This window comes from Hippoglossus stenolepis, chromosome 13 (genome assembly GCF_022539355.2).
Source record: "Hippoglossus stenolepis isolate QCI-W04-F060 chromosome 13, HSTE1.2, whole genome shotgun sequence".
Taxonomy (NCBI): domain Eukaryota; kingdom Metazoa; phylum Chordata; class Actinopteri; order Pleuronectiformes; family Pleuronectidae; genus Hippoglossus; species Hippoglossus stenolepis.
Genome location: NC_061495.1, coordinates 7,783,980 through 7,803,615, shown reverse-complemented (window position 1 = coordinate 7,803,615; position 19,636 = coordinate 7,783,980). Strand labels below are relative to the sequence as shown.

The 19,636-nt window shown below is 41.7% G+C and overlaps 1 protein-coding gene across 1 annotated transcript in view; it reads left to right on the top strand.

Moving 5' to 3' along the window:
* The window catches only part of thsd7ba (thrombospondin, type I, domain containing 7Ba), a 140,457-nt gene that overhangs the window by 20,655 nt on the left and 100,166 nt on the right, over positions 1–19,636 (top strand). The window contains exon 3 of the mRNA XM_035173650.2: positions 18,297–19,170. Within this exon, the coding sequence (XP_035029541.2) occupies positions 18,297–19,170 (874 nt within the window). The remainder of the gene's footprint in view (positions 1–18,296; positions 19,171–19,636) is intronic.

Genomic DNA, 19,636 nt, shown 5'->3' with positions numbered 1-19,636 from the left:
TCCGAGAACAATTTGGGTTGCTCTGTGAAAGTGGGATACAAGGAAGGATGCTTAACTTTTGGTTTTGCAGGTTGTCAAAGAAACTAATAGCACATAATTAATACAAGGTGGTTGCGCCATGCATCATTTTCCTACCCGAGACGCCCAGCACTTAATCATGAGGAAAGAAGGGGGTGAGCTTTTAATTAGGATTGGTGGAGAGATGTTAGATCTTTCATTACCTCGACCGTGGAGGTAATATGACGGCAGCTGTCTGTCTGTGCTAAACACGGCTGCAAATGTTCACGCTCCCAACAGGAAGACGCCTTTTGAGTTTAATGACCATATAACTACCCGATGCCACCGAGAAGCCAAACTAATGATTGTATCTGCTGAATTATTCCTCATCCAGATATTATATTTGCACAGAGCCGCTACTATGCAGCATATTTACCCTGCTAACTGTCGTCAGTAACAAAGACGGAAATCATTTTGAGATCTGAAGTTATGAGAGGAGTGCTGTTTTGTAATTCTTTTCAATCTCTGATCCAGTGAAAGTCTTTGCTGTAACTGCAGGAGCTGATGATTTATTATAGTTTTGCTGTAGTTTCCAAGAATCTCCTTTGGGGAATGGAAGAGCTGAGTACTATATAATGGAAAAGATCAGAAAATTAAATGACAAGTCATGTTCTCTTTTGGGTCCCCCTCTGGGAAATAGCAGCTGTTACCCCCATATCAGAAGCAGATATTTAATCGAAGACTTTTCATTATCCCACTTTATTTGAATCTGTGTGGCTTGTTATGGCTCGATGGGTAAGAACACTGGTGAGGGAGTATCTCAAATCCTTTACTCTCAATATCCAGTGGACCCGAAAACAAATTTCCACAATTATCATCTGTGGTTGTTTTAAACAAGTGTTCACTTGGCTGTAAACAGGTGATAGGTCTTTTTCTTTGGCTTCATTCACACAATGTTTTATATTTGAAAACAATGTTTTAAAAAGAAAATTATCTTTGTATAAATGAATATCACACGACCATTCATATACACCAGGCATGCACTTGCTCGGATTCGAATGACTTCTTTGCAACTGATTTCGTAGATGCAGAAAATACCTAAAAACAACACCTACAGCAAATTAGGACCAAGGATTTCTGTTCTTGGATAAACGGTGTAATGAGGTGGAAGTGAAAGCAGGAATTAGCAACGCTTGTTGACATATGGAGACATGCTGGTAGTCACACCTATGGGCAATTTAGAGTCTCCAATTAACCTTTGCCTTGCCGCTAATGGACTGTGGGAGGAAGCTGGAGTACTGGCAGAAAACCCTCAGTTGTGAGGAGAACATGCCAACTTCACACACAAAGACCCCAGCCAGCCATCGGGTTTGAACCCACAGCCTTCTTGCTGGGAGGTGACAGTCCTAAACGTTGCTCTACTGCGTTGCCGATTTATGAATAATAAATATAGTATAAATAATACATGTGTAAAAAGAGCACTGAGTACAAGGTAGTCCCTTATATCGTAATGATTCTTTTTCTGTCTGCGCAGCTTAGACTTCAGATGGGTATTGTTTAGAATACAGTGAGTTCTCTGTTTAGATTTCCACGGAGAGAAAAAGGGTCTTGTTCTTTTCTTTTGTGCTGCAGTCGTGGTGTACTATAATACAGTATTCTCTTAAGTGTTTTCCTCATATGCAGAGAGCAGCTTGAGTGCGGAACTGTGCAAGCAAGCGTCTCAGCAACACTGACTTCTCCTTTCAGGTCCTTAAACATCTGCTGTGTCAGTTAGATGATAAGTGAATGTTTCGCACCATGACTGTGGACAGATTTCTGTTTGAGCTGCGGACATCAGATACCTCAAGATGTGCGTTAGACCAAGATGAGTCCAAAGAGTGTTCTAACGAAAACACCATGCTGCTGGATGTGCCAGGTCACAAGAAGGGGGATGTAGTCATTTTTAAAAGTAGTTTTTGCTGTGGACTATACACAATAAAGTATCAGAAACACAACTCAGTTCTACACAAAACAATTCAACAACACCGATACAACCTAAAAGCTCCAAAACGTAATTTGAGGTAGTGTAAAGCTGGTTCAAACTATTGTATCAGGTTTGTGATCACAGGTGTACCCAGTAATCTGGTAACACAGTGTATGGTGGTGAATATTTAATTTACACTCAGAGCTGTGAACGCCTTGTCTCAATTTCTGCCATGACACATCAGCCTCAAAGCTGCTCAGGGTGGACTGCACCTGGTTTAATGTCATTTGAAATATGCATCACACCCAGGTCTCAGCCTGACGTGTGCCCACGCTTACATAACTGACTTTCTTATTTTTGTGTATTCAGGATCACATTCAACAGGTGCTGAAGTCGTTGTTTCTCTTTGTTACATTTATCTCCTCACTACAGTTCTTCTATGAAAAGCGCTGCAAATGAAAAAAGAATAATCCTCGCTCTCTGAAAACAAATCAGTCAAGGACACAATACACAAAGATGCACGACGGTGTGATGGAGAAGAGGTGAGGGGCGGGTTTTGATAGAAAGTGTTAGATACAGCAACCCAGCCTCGATTATATTTTACATAGTAAATGCTGACTTACTGTTCTTCTGTGATCAAGTCCCCAGTTTGGTCAGGAACACTTGACCCTGTCTACACACAGGGTGATTGTAACTGCGTGCGTTTGATTCGTGCCAAGTCAGCTTCATATCTACACAGGTTGTGAAATGGGCCCAGAGTGCTGCCAATGTAACCCCAGTCGTGAAAACTGCTGTTAGAGGCTCTCTGCTGCTTCTGCACAGTTGATATCCTACTTTCACTGGGCAGCCTGTGAATGAAGATGAATATATGAGCTCCTCAAGGAGTTAGTCCCATAGGCCTGGGCTCCAAAGGTAGTTCAACACATGTATGTCTTTTCATTATCCGGCCTCACAATGCTGGTTATCAACTGTCTCATTCAACCCTGGGTTGTTTTATCCAGCTCAGAGCGTGTTCATGTAACAAAGGCGGAGCTGTTAACTACAAGTGACAATGTCAGGGTCCTGTAGATCGATGACTCTAGTTTTCCGGTGATCTGATGGAGAGTATTTGGGCCGCTGACAGGATTTGAGCCATAATCACATACTTAACCTGCTCCGGAGCAGGTAAGCGCTTCAGCAGGAGTTACCATGGTGATCTACCCTGACAAGAAGGGAAGCAGCTTTGTCGGACTTGACAGCAAATTGAACTTTAAGTTACCTCGATTACCTCAAATATCTGCTGTTGTAGTACAGACACCTGTTGTGGTAATGCAAATGCAAAACCAAATGGCAGTAATATAAACGAGATCAGAATGAGTAGGGTTGATTAGCACTTCGGACCCAGTTGAGGCTGAGGGGGGGGGATCTCATATGATTTGCAGGTATTTGATCAGAAACCAAAGTTACCACAACTCATCTCCAGAGGAACACAAGTGTTAAGAAACAATTAATGGCACTCCAATCCCACCAATTATTAACCATCCATCTGTGTCATTAGGACTCATCCACTGGTGACCATGAATATACATACACTGTAAAACTAATTTACTAATTACAGTCCATATAATTACTTGAAAGCCAGTACAAGTTGTAATATCTCAACTTTTATCTTTATAATACAGATACTTCATGCAGGACTGTTGGACCCAGTGAATGCAGTAAACAAAAAACAGCCAAAACTATTCAAACAATTCTCCCATAGCTTTCACTCAGCTTTGGCTTATTTGCACGCCAGAGCCGGAGTGTCCTTTGTTTTATCTGACCGACATGAGGGAAGGTACATTGCCAACTTTCAGAACTCTGCAACTATCTATTAGTTTTCTGTCCTTTCCAATAAGTCTCCCAGAGGAATAGGATTTGAGGTTTCTGCACATCTCTAATGGACTCAGTGATAACAGCTCCCTTGGCTGCACAGTGTCTGACGGCTTTGTTTTGATCCCTGATAAAGACGGGCCAGAGACTGTTGTGTATTTTGGCTGAGGTGACTGTATGGGTATCAATGTTCAGCAGGCTTACTGAGTGTATTGAGCAATTTTTCAATTTCACATTTGGAAGCATGCTGTATTATTTCTATATCGCACTGTCTGTTGCAACGCAGAAAAAAACAACAAAAATAGAATAAAGCAAAAGTAGGATTCTTGTAGCTGAGTGCCGAGCTTTTGTTGGTGTGTGGATGAGAAGTGATGGGTCCAGTCATTATTTATCTGACCTCCCACAGATGACCAGAAAATGAGGGACCCTCTGATTAATAATGGAGGGACCGAGGGAACAGAGATGACAGATGGAGGGTATGTGAAGTATTTAGCCCCTGCAGGTTATACTCTGCAGGCTACCTGACTTGGGTAATCACTTCTTCTGTCAGAGAATCCCTCTTGGCACCGGATCTCCTTAGCTTAGCTACAGGACCATGTTTTGGTTCATTATAATAAAGAAACTGCTCTAATTTAAGTCTGTACCATTAAATGAATCTGGAACATAACAAAACCCATAAAATATAATTCTCAGCAATATTGAGTCAGATGTTTCTTGGGATTGGAGGGTCAGTGCTGAAGTTATACTACTTCTTATTCTGATCTGTCTTTTCTTTAGAATCATACTGTGCAGAAATCTTTTAGGCCAATCTTTTTTATTTATTTACAGAAAGTATCAAATCCACAAAAAGTTTTATGAGTTAAGTTTTAAGATATGTCTATACCATGAGCGTTAAAACATTTTGGGACAGTGTTGACATTTAGTTTAAACAGAAAAAAGAAAGCACTGTCATCTTTGGCAGTTTGTCTATACCAGTGGAAATGCATTGAAATATAGGAGGGGGGTCATTTTTCAAGCAATGTGTCTTACTCAGACTGTCCTCCTCAGTTGTACCTGGTAACTTCTTAAAAGGATAGTTCACCCAAAAAATACACTTCACCCACCCCCCATCAGCATAGTGGTGAGTAGATCATGAGGGAACTTTTGGGTGAACTATCCCTTTAACGTGTATGCAGATCTTCCCTTAAATTTGTTGATAACCTGCAAACTCCACACAGAAACACCCCAGCCGAACCAGGATTGGAACCGGCAACAGTGTTAACCACTTATGTATTATAAGAAATAGTGATTAGTGCAGCTTTGACTGATTAAGTTCAGTTCTATTCCATCACATTAACCAACCACAGTTGAGCAAACAAATGCAGCTGCCACCTAACTTGTCAATGCCCCAAAGAAGGAGTGTTGTTCATATCGACCTCCGTGGTAAACACAACCCCATTTGAAGGCAGTATTTCTCCACATTAAATAATAGTAATTCTAATTTTCTGAAGCACCTGTTGTTGTCTGACAAACAGCTCACACTGCCAACACACCATTACTCACCTAGTGCTTGATTTGATTGCCTGCCCAGGCTAAAATAAATAGGCCTATCAAAACATGTCAGTTGTTTTTTTGATTGTACTACTACTTACTTCATCATTATGGTAATAGCTACAATGATGGAGTTTGTCTTGTCCCACTCTGTCAGCAACATTACCATTGTAGAGCTACAGTATGTTTGCGCATTAATTAGACAAAAGTCTAGTGACATTTCTTTTTCGTGAAGTGACTGAAGGAAGTAACTGTCACTAATAATTAATTATCATTAACTCACCAGCAGTGGCCTTAGGGGATCAGTGAACACTGTAGAGAGGCTGGAAATAGGGCTGCATGGAATACATACAAATAACGTGTATGAAAAGACCTCGAATGATCACTGTAAGCAGCCTTAGTGGATCTGTGCATGGCTCCCTGGGTGTCTGCCCTGGACTTGGTGGTGCTGTGGCCGGGCTGTGCGCCCTCTCCCTGGGGCTGTCGAGCTGTCTGTGGTCCCTGTGTCCGTAGCCAGGTGGCATTTTTCCAATAAAACCATGTTGTTGGAATGGAAATAATGCATTAAAGTTTTTTCAGTGTCTGCATAGGCTACTCACTGTATGGGGTCTATTTTAGCAGCGACCCCAAAGCAGAAAGACTTTTTATCACCGTATACTTAAGCATTTGTTTATTATTATATCGCAATCATATCATCGTCACAACATTTAACAATGTTATCGCATGTTTCCCTAATACCATGCAGCCCCAGCAACTTGCTGTTTGTAGTTAACATTGTTCCGGTAGATGGAACCTGCCTGCCAGTATTAAGTGGTTTCACCTCGCACTTGAGAAGAAACAGAGCAGCACTTCAGGATTTGCTGCTCATTCTGAGAGAAGCTTGGGAAAAACCTCTGGGGTGCATGAGTACTCAGCACTCAAATGAAGTTTCAACAGATGTTCAGCCATGACGGCAACATTGTCAAGGCTCCTCACAAACGCATGAAGAGTATTTCTTCACAGCCTCAGTTTATTCCCCATTGTTCATGTAGTTACTCCAAAACCAACCAAAAGTGGCTCCATGCCGGCGACAGCAAGTGGCTCGAGGCGATACGTTTCCAGGTTGTCAATCAGTCCCACTCTTATGACAAGATATCTCAAGAGCGTCATGCCGAACAAACTTTTAGCTTTACTCACGGATGGACTGATTCCATTTTGATGGTCAAAGATCAAGGTGGCTGTGACCTTACATTTTTGGTCTTGTGAATGCAACATCTTAAGACTTTGAAGGAAATTCTTCAGATTTGAATGTTCACTCAATGATGAGCTGAATAGATTTTGGGGGTCGAAGGTCAAGGTCAGTGTGATCTTATGTTTTTGTGAACAAAATATATTAGGAACACCCGTAGAAAATTTCATTGCATCTGGTGCAAACATTCACTTGGACTCAAAGATGACCTGATTAGAATTTGAAGGTCAAAGGGCAAGGTTCCTGTTCCTTTTTGGCTTCTTGAATGTGTTTTTATTAGGAACGCCTCGGGAGAATCTGTTCAAGTTTGGCACAAATGTTCTCTTAGACTCACAGATTAACTGATTCGATTTGGTTGGTCAAAGGTCAAGGTCATGGTGTCCTTGTAAAAAATGTTTTGGGCCTTTTGAAAAGGATATCTCAAGTCTGCCGTCACGGAATGTCTTCAGATTTTGACCAGTGGTCAGTTAAACTCAAAGATTAACTGATTCGATTTCAGTGACCTCATATGAGTCTGGAAAAATTGTCTCTGGACTTAAACAGCACTGGTTGGCATATAGTCATACAACCACAGAACAATGATTCTAGTTTCCTTTCAAGTTACTCACCTGCATTATCATATCATTATAATTAAATTCAAAACATTTGAGCCAACGCCAAGTGATCATGTCAGATTGTGATTTGTTGTAGAAAAGCAAATGAGTAATTCTGTATTTGTCGTGTGGGTGGTTTTCAGTAAATAAACCCTTAATTGACACAAATTTGCAGAGTGGAAAGCCATCACAGCCGTCCCCATTCTGCACTGTTGGACTTAACTTGTTTTTTTTAATTCCTAAGAGAATAAGCAGATATATCATTCAGACTCTGCCAGAGACACAATTGTCACTTTATCTGTGTCCTGCCACGGCCCTAGTCACCTGCATTATCAAAACACTGGGGTCTTTCCTCAGGTTGCTGCCTGTAGATATGTGACCATTAGTTCTGCACCTGTGCTTTCGAGGGAGAGAAATCCCAGGTCAGCGGAAGATAGTGAGACAGAAGAATGAATGACATCCTATCCAATTACTTGTCACCTCTACACAGGCTGGTGCAGAGACTTGAGGAGACCACATGAGACAAGCAATTACACGGAAAAAGATTCTGATCACCGCAGAGGTAGAGCACACCTCTGGCTGGCCCCCACTGTCGTCTTCATGTCTTAAAGTGATACTGACTATGGTACTGTGGCATTTATAAACTCATTGATTCTTCCCCAAAGGGGTTTCCTGGCCTTAAGTCATAGAGGAATATGTGAGTGTGAATAAGATCTGAAAGGAAATGCAACACATGCTTTGTAGATCAACTGCCAGGTCTCCTGAGGCTAGTTCATAAAACAGCCCAACATTGACTTAAGTAGGAGAAGAGGTCCTGTCTAGAGAGGCAGCGGCCGTGTCACAGTCACAATGAAGAAAAACAGAAATGTCACTGGAATGGGATTTACTCCATAGAAAAGTAGTACCCTGCTGTGTTGTGCTGACACGCCATTACACATAATTGAGTACAATTACCCTTTTCCAGGTTGGTAGAACATTACACACGTTCTGAGAACATTTTATTTTCCAAGTTAATTGATTTGCAACAAAGTCAGTGAAGCAATTAAAGATATTTGACAGGTTTGAAATAAGTTTCCACTTTAACTCTTCTGTATTTTCTAATCCACACATTTGAGCAGTTCAGTATTAGCAGGTGATTTTAAAGCAAAGTCTTATCACCAACAGTAGCAATAGGAATATCTGCAACACAAGACAAATGTTCCTGCTCAAACTCAGAGTCCAGGATCTTTATCATGAAGGTATGGAAGCCCAGGAAATGTTGTAGCAACTGATGTTCATGTCATGTTTTAAATTATTTATCCCACCAAGCTTTGCTTGTTTGTTTTCTTGACGTAACAGAAAGGGCCCTGTGTTTTCAACACCATTCATTAGAAACTCCCTGACAGTCCAGTGCTGTGGGCAGGTTAGATACACAGAGCAGACACACAAAGACAAACGTGACCAAGAAATGATCCAAGAAAAATAAAACGTGACAGAGAAAGAAACTAAATGAAATCTTGCAATGGGACCAGTTTGATTGTCAAACTAAAATTATTTTGATTTTAAATTCACATCTGTGATGTTTTGTGACTGTGTCTTTCAAAGTTGTGACAGTAAAATAATCAAACAGATAGATGGACACACATAGACAGGCACAGACAGCCACAGACAGACAGAGGGCCGGACAGAGAGACAAGGACATGCATACACTGTAGTGTCACCACAGTATATATGTCTCCAGGACCACATTTTGCCATGAGGACACACACACACACACACACACACACACACACACACACACACACACACACACACACACACACACACCCACACACCCACACACCCACACCCACACACCTCCCATGATAGAGCAGCTGGTAATAACACATAATCAGTACATATGATTGATATTGATATTGATATTGAGGCTTCTCTAGCTGCCAGTGAGCAAAACTTGAAAAGTCGAAGGTGAATTAATGCTCTTAGAATTTCCCTTCATTTAATTATGTGTACTTCCCTTTACATAGAAATCTGAACATAGCTATAGCAGTAATGTCTCTGGATAGAAGCTACTTATGTGATATAAGCTGTGTCTCAGTTCGGGGTCTCGGACGCCGATGAGGGATGCAGCCAACGTGGGCTTCATAGACCAGGTCCTCTGAAGACCCTATGCATTTCTGCAGCTGTCTAAAATTGATTTAGTGCATTAGTCACTTTCCCCTGCCAGGCTTCAGGTACTATATGAGTTAATTAAAAGAAGTGTGAAGCTTCCCATGAGCAACAGCTCCATATTCTAGGCACATACGACATGCAAGCAGTTCCACGTGCATTGGGTTCGTAGATGTGCTGTATTCATGTGCTTCAACTGTCACACAACTTCATTAATATGAGGTTTAAATTAGAAAAAAGATCACTTGCATATAAACATAGATTGGGAAATGTTAAGGCAGAATGCACCAGTATTGTGTTCTTTGTTCCGCACTGGCTGAAGTGGAAAACGTTTCCAGAGAACAGAAGGCTGATATATCAGTGCAGAACCTGTTCTTTCGGGTTGGCCCACTTACTTTTCTGTCTTACTGCGGTGCTGTTTAAATGCTGTCCTGACCCCCTCAGTGTGATAACTCTGGAGGAATTATGCTTATACCGACTAAGGTTGACTGATCGTTCATTTAGACGTCTTCATGCTGGTATTAAAATGACCCTCTTCGTGAGTTACTGTAGTATTGATCTGAGATAAATCAGAGGAGCTTGTCGCTCCTGCATTTTTTGGTTCATACAGAGTGTGAGAAAGCATATTCTGAATCGTCGCCCTCAGAGGACTCAGGGTCGGGTCTCCGGATCAGTTCCACTCTGTATGTATTTGTCTCTTGGTTTTTCACGAATAATAACTCCACTAACCAGATTTTCATTAACGTAAGGAAACCAGTCTCATCGCTGCATCTTGGCATTTTAAAATGATATTCTTTAGCTGAGGAGCGATGTGCATTACTGCTTATTTGGTTTGTTACTGATTGGCCCAAATGGGGATAACATTACTCAATGGGCACAGCATGTGTTAGTCCTGTCTTGTTTATACGGCTGGCCATTCGGTTAGTGATTAGACATTGAAGTGGGTCTGGCACTGGCGCTGGAGGGCTGAATGCTAAATCGTAACAAAAGCCCACTGGGGCTGTGTGTAGAGTTTTGCAGCCCCATGGTAAGTAATTCATTAGTGTGGAATATTGAAGCTGCATTTGATGCTTTGCCTCACAATAATAGAAGCTGCACTAAGTATCCTAAGCCAGAACACAAATGCTCTAATGCATTCAGTCATCGAGAATTTATGGAAATGCCTGATTTATATTCAAGCAGGAAGGTCAAAATACTCAGAGTGGCTGCTCATCCTTTTTATCATTAAACAAACCTTATTTTTACCTGCGGGTGATGAGTGTTTTTTCTCTCTGTCACTTATTTTTCTTGTCAGTCGTCCCCTCGGCAATGATTTTTTAACTTCTCTGGCTCACATTTCACAAATTTGCCTCTAACCTGGCAGCGATGTTGGTTGAAAACGAGCTGATTCAGGACTTCCTGAGATGGATTGACTGCCTGATGATAATCTGATGAATTTCTGCATATATGAATGTTGTAATTGAGGATGCACTGCGCTGCTCATAAATTACCACTGATGGAAATGTGGCATGGGGGACAGCTCCGTGCATAATGAGGCTCAGTGGCATAGGTATCATTTAATTAAAAAGTGTTTTGACAAAGGATGCATGTATCCAAACAGTCAAACTTAACTCGGGGAGAGAAGTTGAAGATGGATGGTGGGGTAAGCTCAGCAGATGCCTGGGAGGAAAACATGATGCGCTCTTCGTGTGCAACTTCACCCAGTGAGTCTTGTGTCAATAAACATGTAATTAAAAGTGTGGGGCTGTTGCTTTGTTCTACTTCTACCAACAACGACACTGGCTCACCGTCAAACATTGCATTATAAAACTAGTCTTATAAGTAAAAAATAATGTTTACATTGCATATCAGCTATTTCAAAGGTCTGTGAAGCAGGCGACACAATCTTAAGACCCAAGACCACAACTTTTCAAAGTAAAAGCTCTAATTCTGCTTGGTATGAAGCATTGCAGCAACCCAACAAATATTGTCATTTTACTTTGTAGACAAAATACTAATTATCAAAAATGATCGTGCGTTCCAGATATTATTGCCATGCTCACCAGTCACCGGCCACTTTATCCTATAGGACGTAGAAGAAGATGTGTTCAACTCAGTCCTCAGACTTATGGCATTGGCCCCTCCCCCAATCACTGCTCCAGAGCGCTAGTCACCTGTTTATTAACATTTTATTAACATTGAACGTATCTAATCTGTAAATCATACTAAATTCCACACTACACTTACTTACTGCGCATTAAGATACATACACATGCCAAGTGTGAAGATGTTAGTCTTGAGATATGCTCTCTACATAAAGGCTGACGTACTGGATTTAGTAGATACATAATCAATACATTACATCAACAATACAGACAGTAGTGTTTTATTCAGGAAACAGCAACAACATTTTATGTGGCCTTGTAAACGTCTCACATGAACACATTGGAGCATTCAGCACCCAGACACCCTCTAAGATTTGTACTGAGCTGGCTCAGTGATTCTTTTACCAAGTGTAATTAAAGGCCCCACGGAAGGAGAAGATTTAACACTGGTGAGTGAGATTTCTCTAGGTTGTTTTTTCTTTTGTTTTTTTTTGACAGAGTGTTGCTCGCTGCTGTTTAGGAGACACTTTACTGCTTTGCTGTTTACCTCCTCTTTGTCTCTGTCTGTCTGGTTTCGGGGCATTGTGGAGATTGCTTTTGTTGTGCCACTTGTTGTTGTTGCTTTGCTATCATTTGTCTAACTTATCCAACTGTTGAACAGTGCTGAACAAGAGAATACGTGTTTAGTCACGCAACACCGGCTGGGTTTAATTTGTGTTTTCTTATTTCCATTACATTGTAGAGTAGTATGCTCAGCCTTTTTTTGCCAATTCTGCTCTTTTCCTAAAAAAAGGATGTAACTGGAATAGTAAATAAAGCCGGGGCCCCACTGTGGCCCCCACGGGTACCGCAGTCCCCTGTAGGTGTGAGCACTGCGAGTGAGTGCGACAGGAACGAAGGAGCTGTGGGCGACTGGTTCCTCCTGAGGGCCTGACAGATGCTAATGCTGACAGATCGAGAGAGTGATTATTCAGAGCTTAGGAGATGAACTAGTGCTTGTGTTAGCTGGCTCCCCTGGCAGCAGAATCACTCCCAATCACACCTCCATAAATCACGCGCACATATCCAGGCCCAGTTTGAAAACAGCACCATTGAAAAAAAAAAAAAAAACCAGCAAGAAACAGCGGCTGCATGAAAGAGTGCCATCAGTGACCACAGGGGCAGTGCACTCGGCTGAGAGAGCAGGAAGGACATGTGCGGCGTCAGCATTGCAAGGCTTTCAGCTTTACTGTTCACATCTTATTTTTGTGAGGAGGCTTTCATGTCTATTTTAGGGTGTGTAACCCATATAAGACGCGTTTGGTCTTTTCAGCTTTGATTGAATTGAGGAAGTCTCTTTGAGCGCAGCACCACACGGTAATGTCGGAAGTGGGGGTATGACTGCACTTTTGGAAATTAATTTTGACTGTCTATCCACCGTCTAATTTGTCTAATTAATATGTTATTTTCGTGGATGCTCTCGCGGCTTCGTGATGCGAGGGGTGTTTGAGATCCGCCTCTCTCCTCCTAACAGACACCGCGTCTCTCCTGTTTACGGCGTGTCGAGTATCCTCTGATGTCTTCAGCAGATAGCCTGGCGGTTCACTTAAGGCCGGGAGTTAAAATTGAAGTGCAGACCTCGTAGCTCGGTTTAATACAACATGCATCAGCCTAAATCAGAAGTACAGAATAATGAATGAGTGTCTGCAGGGTAGCCGCTGACCCGTGCTGCAGTGAGAATGTCAACAGTTTTTGCTGTTGAACACACACATTCTCTGGTGATGCTGCACCTTGATCAAAGTGTTTCATGCCCACGCACCACTGCTCCATTTTTGGCATGTGCCTATATTCCCTATTTTTTGCCTCATTTTTAATTCAGCTACTTTCAAGGTAGTTTTAAATCCAGCCTTCATTTATAGACAGCCTTTTGTTGAGGAATTGATTTGCCTTCAAATGTCTATTATTTGACCAAGTTAATACATTCACTTCCTTATTGTATGTAGTTGTCCTTCATGTTAATACGGGCAACACTGACATATTACACACTCTATAATTCACCTGTAGGATGCATTTAAATTCCCTGTCCCAATTCCTGCCCCTGGCCCTACCCCTACTTTAGGTATGAAGTCCCCTTCGCTGGTAGTGTCCCCCTTCAAACGGAGCCACAAGTCAAAATACGTGTCAAATACAAATTAAAGATGGTTTCTGTCCTTTTCGTTCGCTCTCATCACACTGTTTATGTGTTTTCTAGACGGTTTGGTTTTGATTACTTGGTGAAAAGTCACAGATGAGAGCTGAGACTGAGTCACCGTTGGCTGAGCGCATGTATCTGCGAGACGTCCCTACCACGGCTCCATACTCCGCTCGCCACTGCACAGACTCTGCCTCCAAATGTGCAAGATGGCAGCGTTCATATCGGGGCTATTTTAGCCTCATTTCTGAATAGTGGGAGGAAGTGGAGATGCAACACATTTATATTCAGTCTGTGACTATAACTGAGTCAACAAACCTCCACGAGTCAACAATGAAAAACTGAACATTAATAAGTACGGTAGCTGCTTTTTTACTGCTCTTCAACTGGCATCCTATTAAATTGCATTTCTGTTTCCTCTCTCTGTAGCCACGAGGTAGAAAATATGAAGAATGCGAGATTGTAATTTGAACTGGACATTACAGGAGTAAATACAGCACCAGACATATTTGAATTTCAGTGGCTTTTTCTCCCTCAGTTGGATTTCTCTGTAATGAAATTCCGCTGAGCTAATTACACAGACTTTGGGTGCTTTAATTAACGTATTAGAATTTCTGATGAAACCAGAGCAGAAAACTCAAAGCCAAACAACATTCCCCTGCTGAATAAACTGAGACTACCTTCCTGTTGTTTTCTGTTTAACTCTTAATGTTTTAAAGTTTGACTGATGTCTGTGCTGAAGCCGCTCTGCTCCGCTCTGCTCCGCTCTCTCTCTCTCGCTGTCTTCTGCAGAGCGGCTGCTGCTTTGTGCACAACTATTTGAAGCTTTCGGATTTTTCAGGATTTTAAACTTCTTTTCTCTGAGCTTTTCAGACTCTCGTGTGTGTGTGTGTGTGTGTGTGTGTGTGTGTGTTTATTTTGTTTTGTACTTTGTTATTCATGTAAAGTTAGTCAGTAGCAGTCTCCTGCTGGATGCCTCAGTGTTACCTCAGTCGGCTGCAGGATCAAACCCACCATAGCTTGGGAGGGAGGATGGTGGCCGTACAGAACCACAGTGGGCCGCACCACCTACTTCACTGGGCTGAACACCACAAACAGCAACATTTCTTTTAGGGCTGCATAATATATTTAATATTTACCGTCATTGCGATATGAAAACGTGCTATATACGTATTGCAAAAGACTGATTGAACTGCGAAAGATGGTGTTCTATGTGCCATGCATTCACGCTCTGCATGTAATAAATTAAAGATATTCAGATTATTGACTGGCCTGCCCAGGGTTGTTCCTGCAGGTTGACAAAAATACTAATACTAATACTACTACTACTACGACTAATAATAATTTTATGAATAAACTTAATTCATATAGCACTATTCAGCCATAAATCACAACACAGAGTGCTTTACATATATCACACACTCTGTTGACTGTGAGATTATTCATTAATTTGCACATCGCACAACATATGTCTGCTGAAACAACCCAAGTGTGTCTCATACTGTGTCAGACAAAGACGGGCATGTTCTTGATATCGCTCCTCTGTGTTAATCCCCGTGGTCCAACCCCATTGATAAACTGATTGATCTTTTTTTCCAATATAAATATCTGTAGATGAAATAAATAATATATGTAAAATCCTTACCTTTGAGCTTAGTCATCAGAATCCCATTTTAAGTTTGCGGCATCGTACCTGCATTGAGAACAAAGTACGTGCACGAGACAAAAAGATCACGTTAATGAATGATAATGACGTTAGTTACACTGGAAGTCCCCATTAGCGCTGCAAAGCCAAGACGAATAAACCCAATGATATGCTCCGATGAACTATGAAACAATTCAGCAGTTTGAAATATGCGCCCTTAAGCAGAAAGCTGCTTCAAAGTGTCATTGTCGTGTCTGCGATCGGCCGGGGAGCAAAGTGTTAACGACTGACTTCTCTGGCACGAGAAGACATAAAACACTTTCGGCGAGCTGTCATTCGAAAGCAATTTGGGAAGCAGTAGAATCTCATTATTACATCAATTTAATTCCAATTAGAAGAAATGAATCAAATTATCCTTTTCATAGCATGTGGCAAAGTAACTGGATGATAAGCAAATGTGACTGACGTAGATAACCTCATCATGTCAGCAAAATTATTTAGGTTTTTTACTTATTTTAACAATTTGGGGAAGAAAAAAAAGGTAAACCATTAAATTAATAGACCGTATATATGTTTTTGGATTGGGTTCTTTCAACCACAAATTATTTTGGCAGTTTTTTATAATTGCCTTTTTTTAAAATTCATATCTATCTACATATTCTGCAGGTATTAACACAGCGTGGATCGCAGTAACACAGCATATTCTCATATTGACTTGAGACAATATCAAATCAAGAAACCAGACCTGGAGTCTGATGCGAGTGTTAAGCAAAGGGAGCATTATTATTCAACAGGCGCTTCATGCTTAATCAGTGAGAGAAACCCACTTCATAAAAGAATCACAGCAATCAAAGAGGTAGTGCAGCGGGATGTCGCCTGTGCATGACAACCAGTTATCTGTGAAGTTTTACTTTATACTTACTCCTGAGGCCCGAGACCTGAGCATCTTGGAAACAGAATTTGGGATAAGACGCAGTTTATTCATGTTGTCAGTGTTGGGATTGGAGGATTCACGTAGTACCTCTGCCAAGGAGCTCATTTTTTTCATGTGCGTTTGTCTGTTAGTTCGGATGCAACGACTACTCAACGGATATAGACATAATTTGGAGGAAGGATCAAACTGTTTTTTTGTCTCTTTCTTTTAACATGGCAAAATTATTTCCGAGATAATAATTTATGGATCTTTAGGGAGCTGATATCTATGATGTGGATGGTGTTTAGTTTTTAAAAAGATTCATCCTCAACTCAAATATCTAAAGTTAAAACCAAAATGTAGCTTTTATTTTTTTTTAAAGCACCAAATCTGTGAAAACTTTGCCGTTCCCGTCTTCACAGAAAAAAGAGGCTGTGGTCAGCTTGAATTTGTGGAAGTGGCACATTTCAAGCTACATTTTGAAGCAGGTTTTCACAGCAGGGGAAAAGAAGGTATCAGCACTTTTGTTGCCTCTCTGACCACAGACTACTTTTACTTTCCGCTGTCGGTGGAAAGTGGGAAATTACTGATGGCTGCTCTGCTTTTGTCAGGCAATGTTTGATGATCCCAAGTGCGATTCTGTGTAATGCTGCAGATAGAAACCACGTCCTCCCTCAGGTTTAATGGTGAATACCTGGAATTGAAGTTTGCTCTCTCTTTCATAACTTAACTGTTCGGGAATTTGTATTGAAGTGAGTGTTTTCATGGGGAAAAAGAATTTTGCACATTTTTGAGTTAAAGCTGAACTTGGCTGCTTAGTTTTACTTCTGTTAAACTGAGCGTGGTCTTGAGCTTCAAATGTTAACGTGACTGAACATAATGGTTATATAGTTTGACTTCGTTATATCTCTATCTGTAATATAAAATGTTACTGGAGCAGAAATGAGTTATATTTTACAACACTGAACAATTTATTTATGAGAAAATGTGTTTTCTTTTATCGAAGCAGCTGTTGAGACCATGAGTTCAGTCTGTTAACTTGACAGAGATGTGTCCCTGTGAGATATGAACAGAAATTCATTTTTTAGTTGACCTTTTTGAGCTTTCATGTTGTTACTAGCTCCTAAAACCATCAACATGCAAAAACAAATTTGTTCTTCTGTTTGGCTTTTTGCCCTGCACACTGTAAGTTACTCGATTAAGGGCAGCCTGAAGTTATTATTAAAAGTTTCTTCTCCTGAACAGAAATTTCGATTCCTACTGAAATTGTGTGGAAGACGGATTCTTTTCCTAAATCATTACACGCACCCAGGGGCGGGTCCAGGGGGGTGGGGCACTGGCCTTCGCTGAAATTTGATTGGCCCCTGAAGTGTGTCCCTGTCCTGTCGATAATCTGACCAATAATAGTCACATTTACCAAAAATACTTACAATAATATGACGATTTGTTAAGAATTCTTATTTTCTAAGCTTTTCTTGCTTGGACAAGGATGAGATTAAAAATTAAATATATACTTGATGATGTGTGGAGCTATAGAGCTAACAGTAAACAAGGATTTAACCTAAATGTGCACCTTACTGAATCATGGATGTTGGTCGTATAATTAGCCCCTCTGTGTAAATAGTGGCCCCTCCATGGCCCCTGATTTATAATCATCCTGGATCCGCCTCCTGCACATTAAGATAACTCGTATACACATTCTCTGTTGGCAAGAAGTCGTGTCTTTGGTTTGTTCAGGTTATTTTTTATGAAAATCTGTGTTTTGTTTAAAACATTTATAAAAACCTTGCATGTCACATCTCTGCATCTCTGAGAGACAACTATCAAGATTAAATTAAGATGGATTTAAAGAATTGAATATCAGACCCATGTGCTGGTGTACATAGCCTGAGATATCAATCAGCTTGAGATCAAGAAGTGAATTCAGTCTTCTGTGACCACGAAAAATAACCTTGTATTTTGTCTGCCAGTGGTTTTATTACTTTGTGCTTCTTCGTTCCTTTTCTACACAGTTCATGAATAAAGCAATCATGAAGGTTAAATGAATGGCCTTGAATTGTGGTTGATTGCAAGCTGCTAGAAAGCTGCAATTTAAATGATCTTTTTTTCCCTCCTTATTAAAACTCCTGTTCTTAATGAAAATGCCCTCTCCCTGTGTCTTTTCCTGTTTGCAGGTCAGTGGGGTCAGTGTATCGGGGAGGAGTGTGGCTCTGGTGGGATTCAGACGAGGACAATATGGTGCGTCCACACGGAGGGCTGGACGACCCACCACTCCCACTGTCAGCACACAGTCAAGCCAGAGAGCCAGCGGCAGTGCTTCAAGGTCTGCGACTGGCACCAGGACCTCTTTGAGTGGGAGCTGTCAGACTGGGGGAGCTGTCTCCTCGTCCCTTTCTTTTCCAATGAGCTCAAGCTGAGGACAGCCGAATGCGTTACAGCGCAGCACGGCATCCAGAGACGCCAGGTCCACTGTGTACGCACTTCAAACCGCACCACGGTCACCTTGAGGATATGTGAATTCTTTTCCCAGAAGCCACCTGTGGAGCAGGCTTGCCTGGTCCCCTGCCCCCAGGACTGTGTGGTGTCAGACTTCACCTCCTGGTCAGGTTGCAGCAGAACGTGCGGTGCTGGCCTGCAGCATCGGACTCGACACGTCCTGGCCACACCCATGTATGGAGGGGCACACTGCCCCAACCTGACTGAGACCAGGACTTGCACTCGCTCTGTCAATTGCCCCGCTGGGGAGGGCGAGTACCAGTACACACTTAGAGTAGGGGCCTGGAGCGAGTGCAGGCTACCCCATCACAAGGACGCCCTGTTAAGTGGAAGGACCACAGTGGATTTCAGCACCAGCTCCAATGAGAACAACACAGTCACACTGCACACACTGACCTCTCACCACCCCTCACATCACCACCACAACCACCACCACCACCATCACCACACTCATTCACTCAACAAATACCACATGTCTTGGGAACTGGAGGTGGGATACCGGACACGACAAGTGCGCTGTACACGCAGTGACGGCAAGAATGCTATGCTGAGGTAAACCATTCACCGTTTCCCACAGAGTTCATTCAATCTCTGGCTGTAACAGGCTGCACATGCACCAAGGTCACTGTCACACGCAACAGATTTCAAATGAAGGGTAAACAGACTAAAGAGTGAAAGATAAGTTCTCGTGTGAGAGAGAGAACTGCATCGCATGCTGCAGCTGGATGGACGGTAAAAACATTATGGACCACAGCGCGAGCATGCAATAGTGCCACAGCATGAGATCTCCTTTGTTATCATGGGAAGTGTAAAAAGTTTTTCGGTTCATTATAAAACTGCGGCAGGACCAATTGGAATATGTCGGGCCGCCGCAGTCAGGATAATTAATGGGAATGACCATTCACAAGAACAGCAAGGAGCTACAACCTTTCATACAGCAAGAATAAATAAAAGTGGACCTGAAATAAATATATTGGAAACAAACACACAATGTGAAAAAAAGGCATTTCTAAAGGTC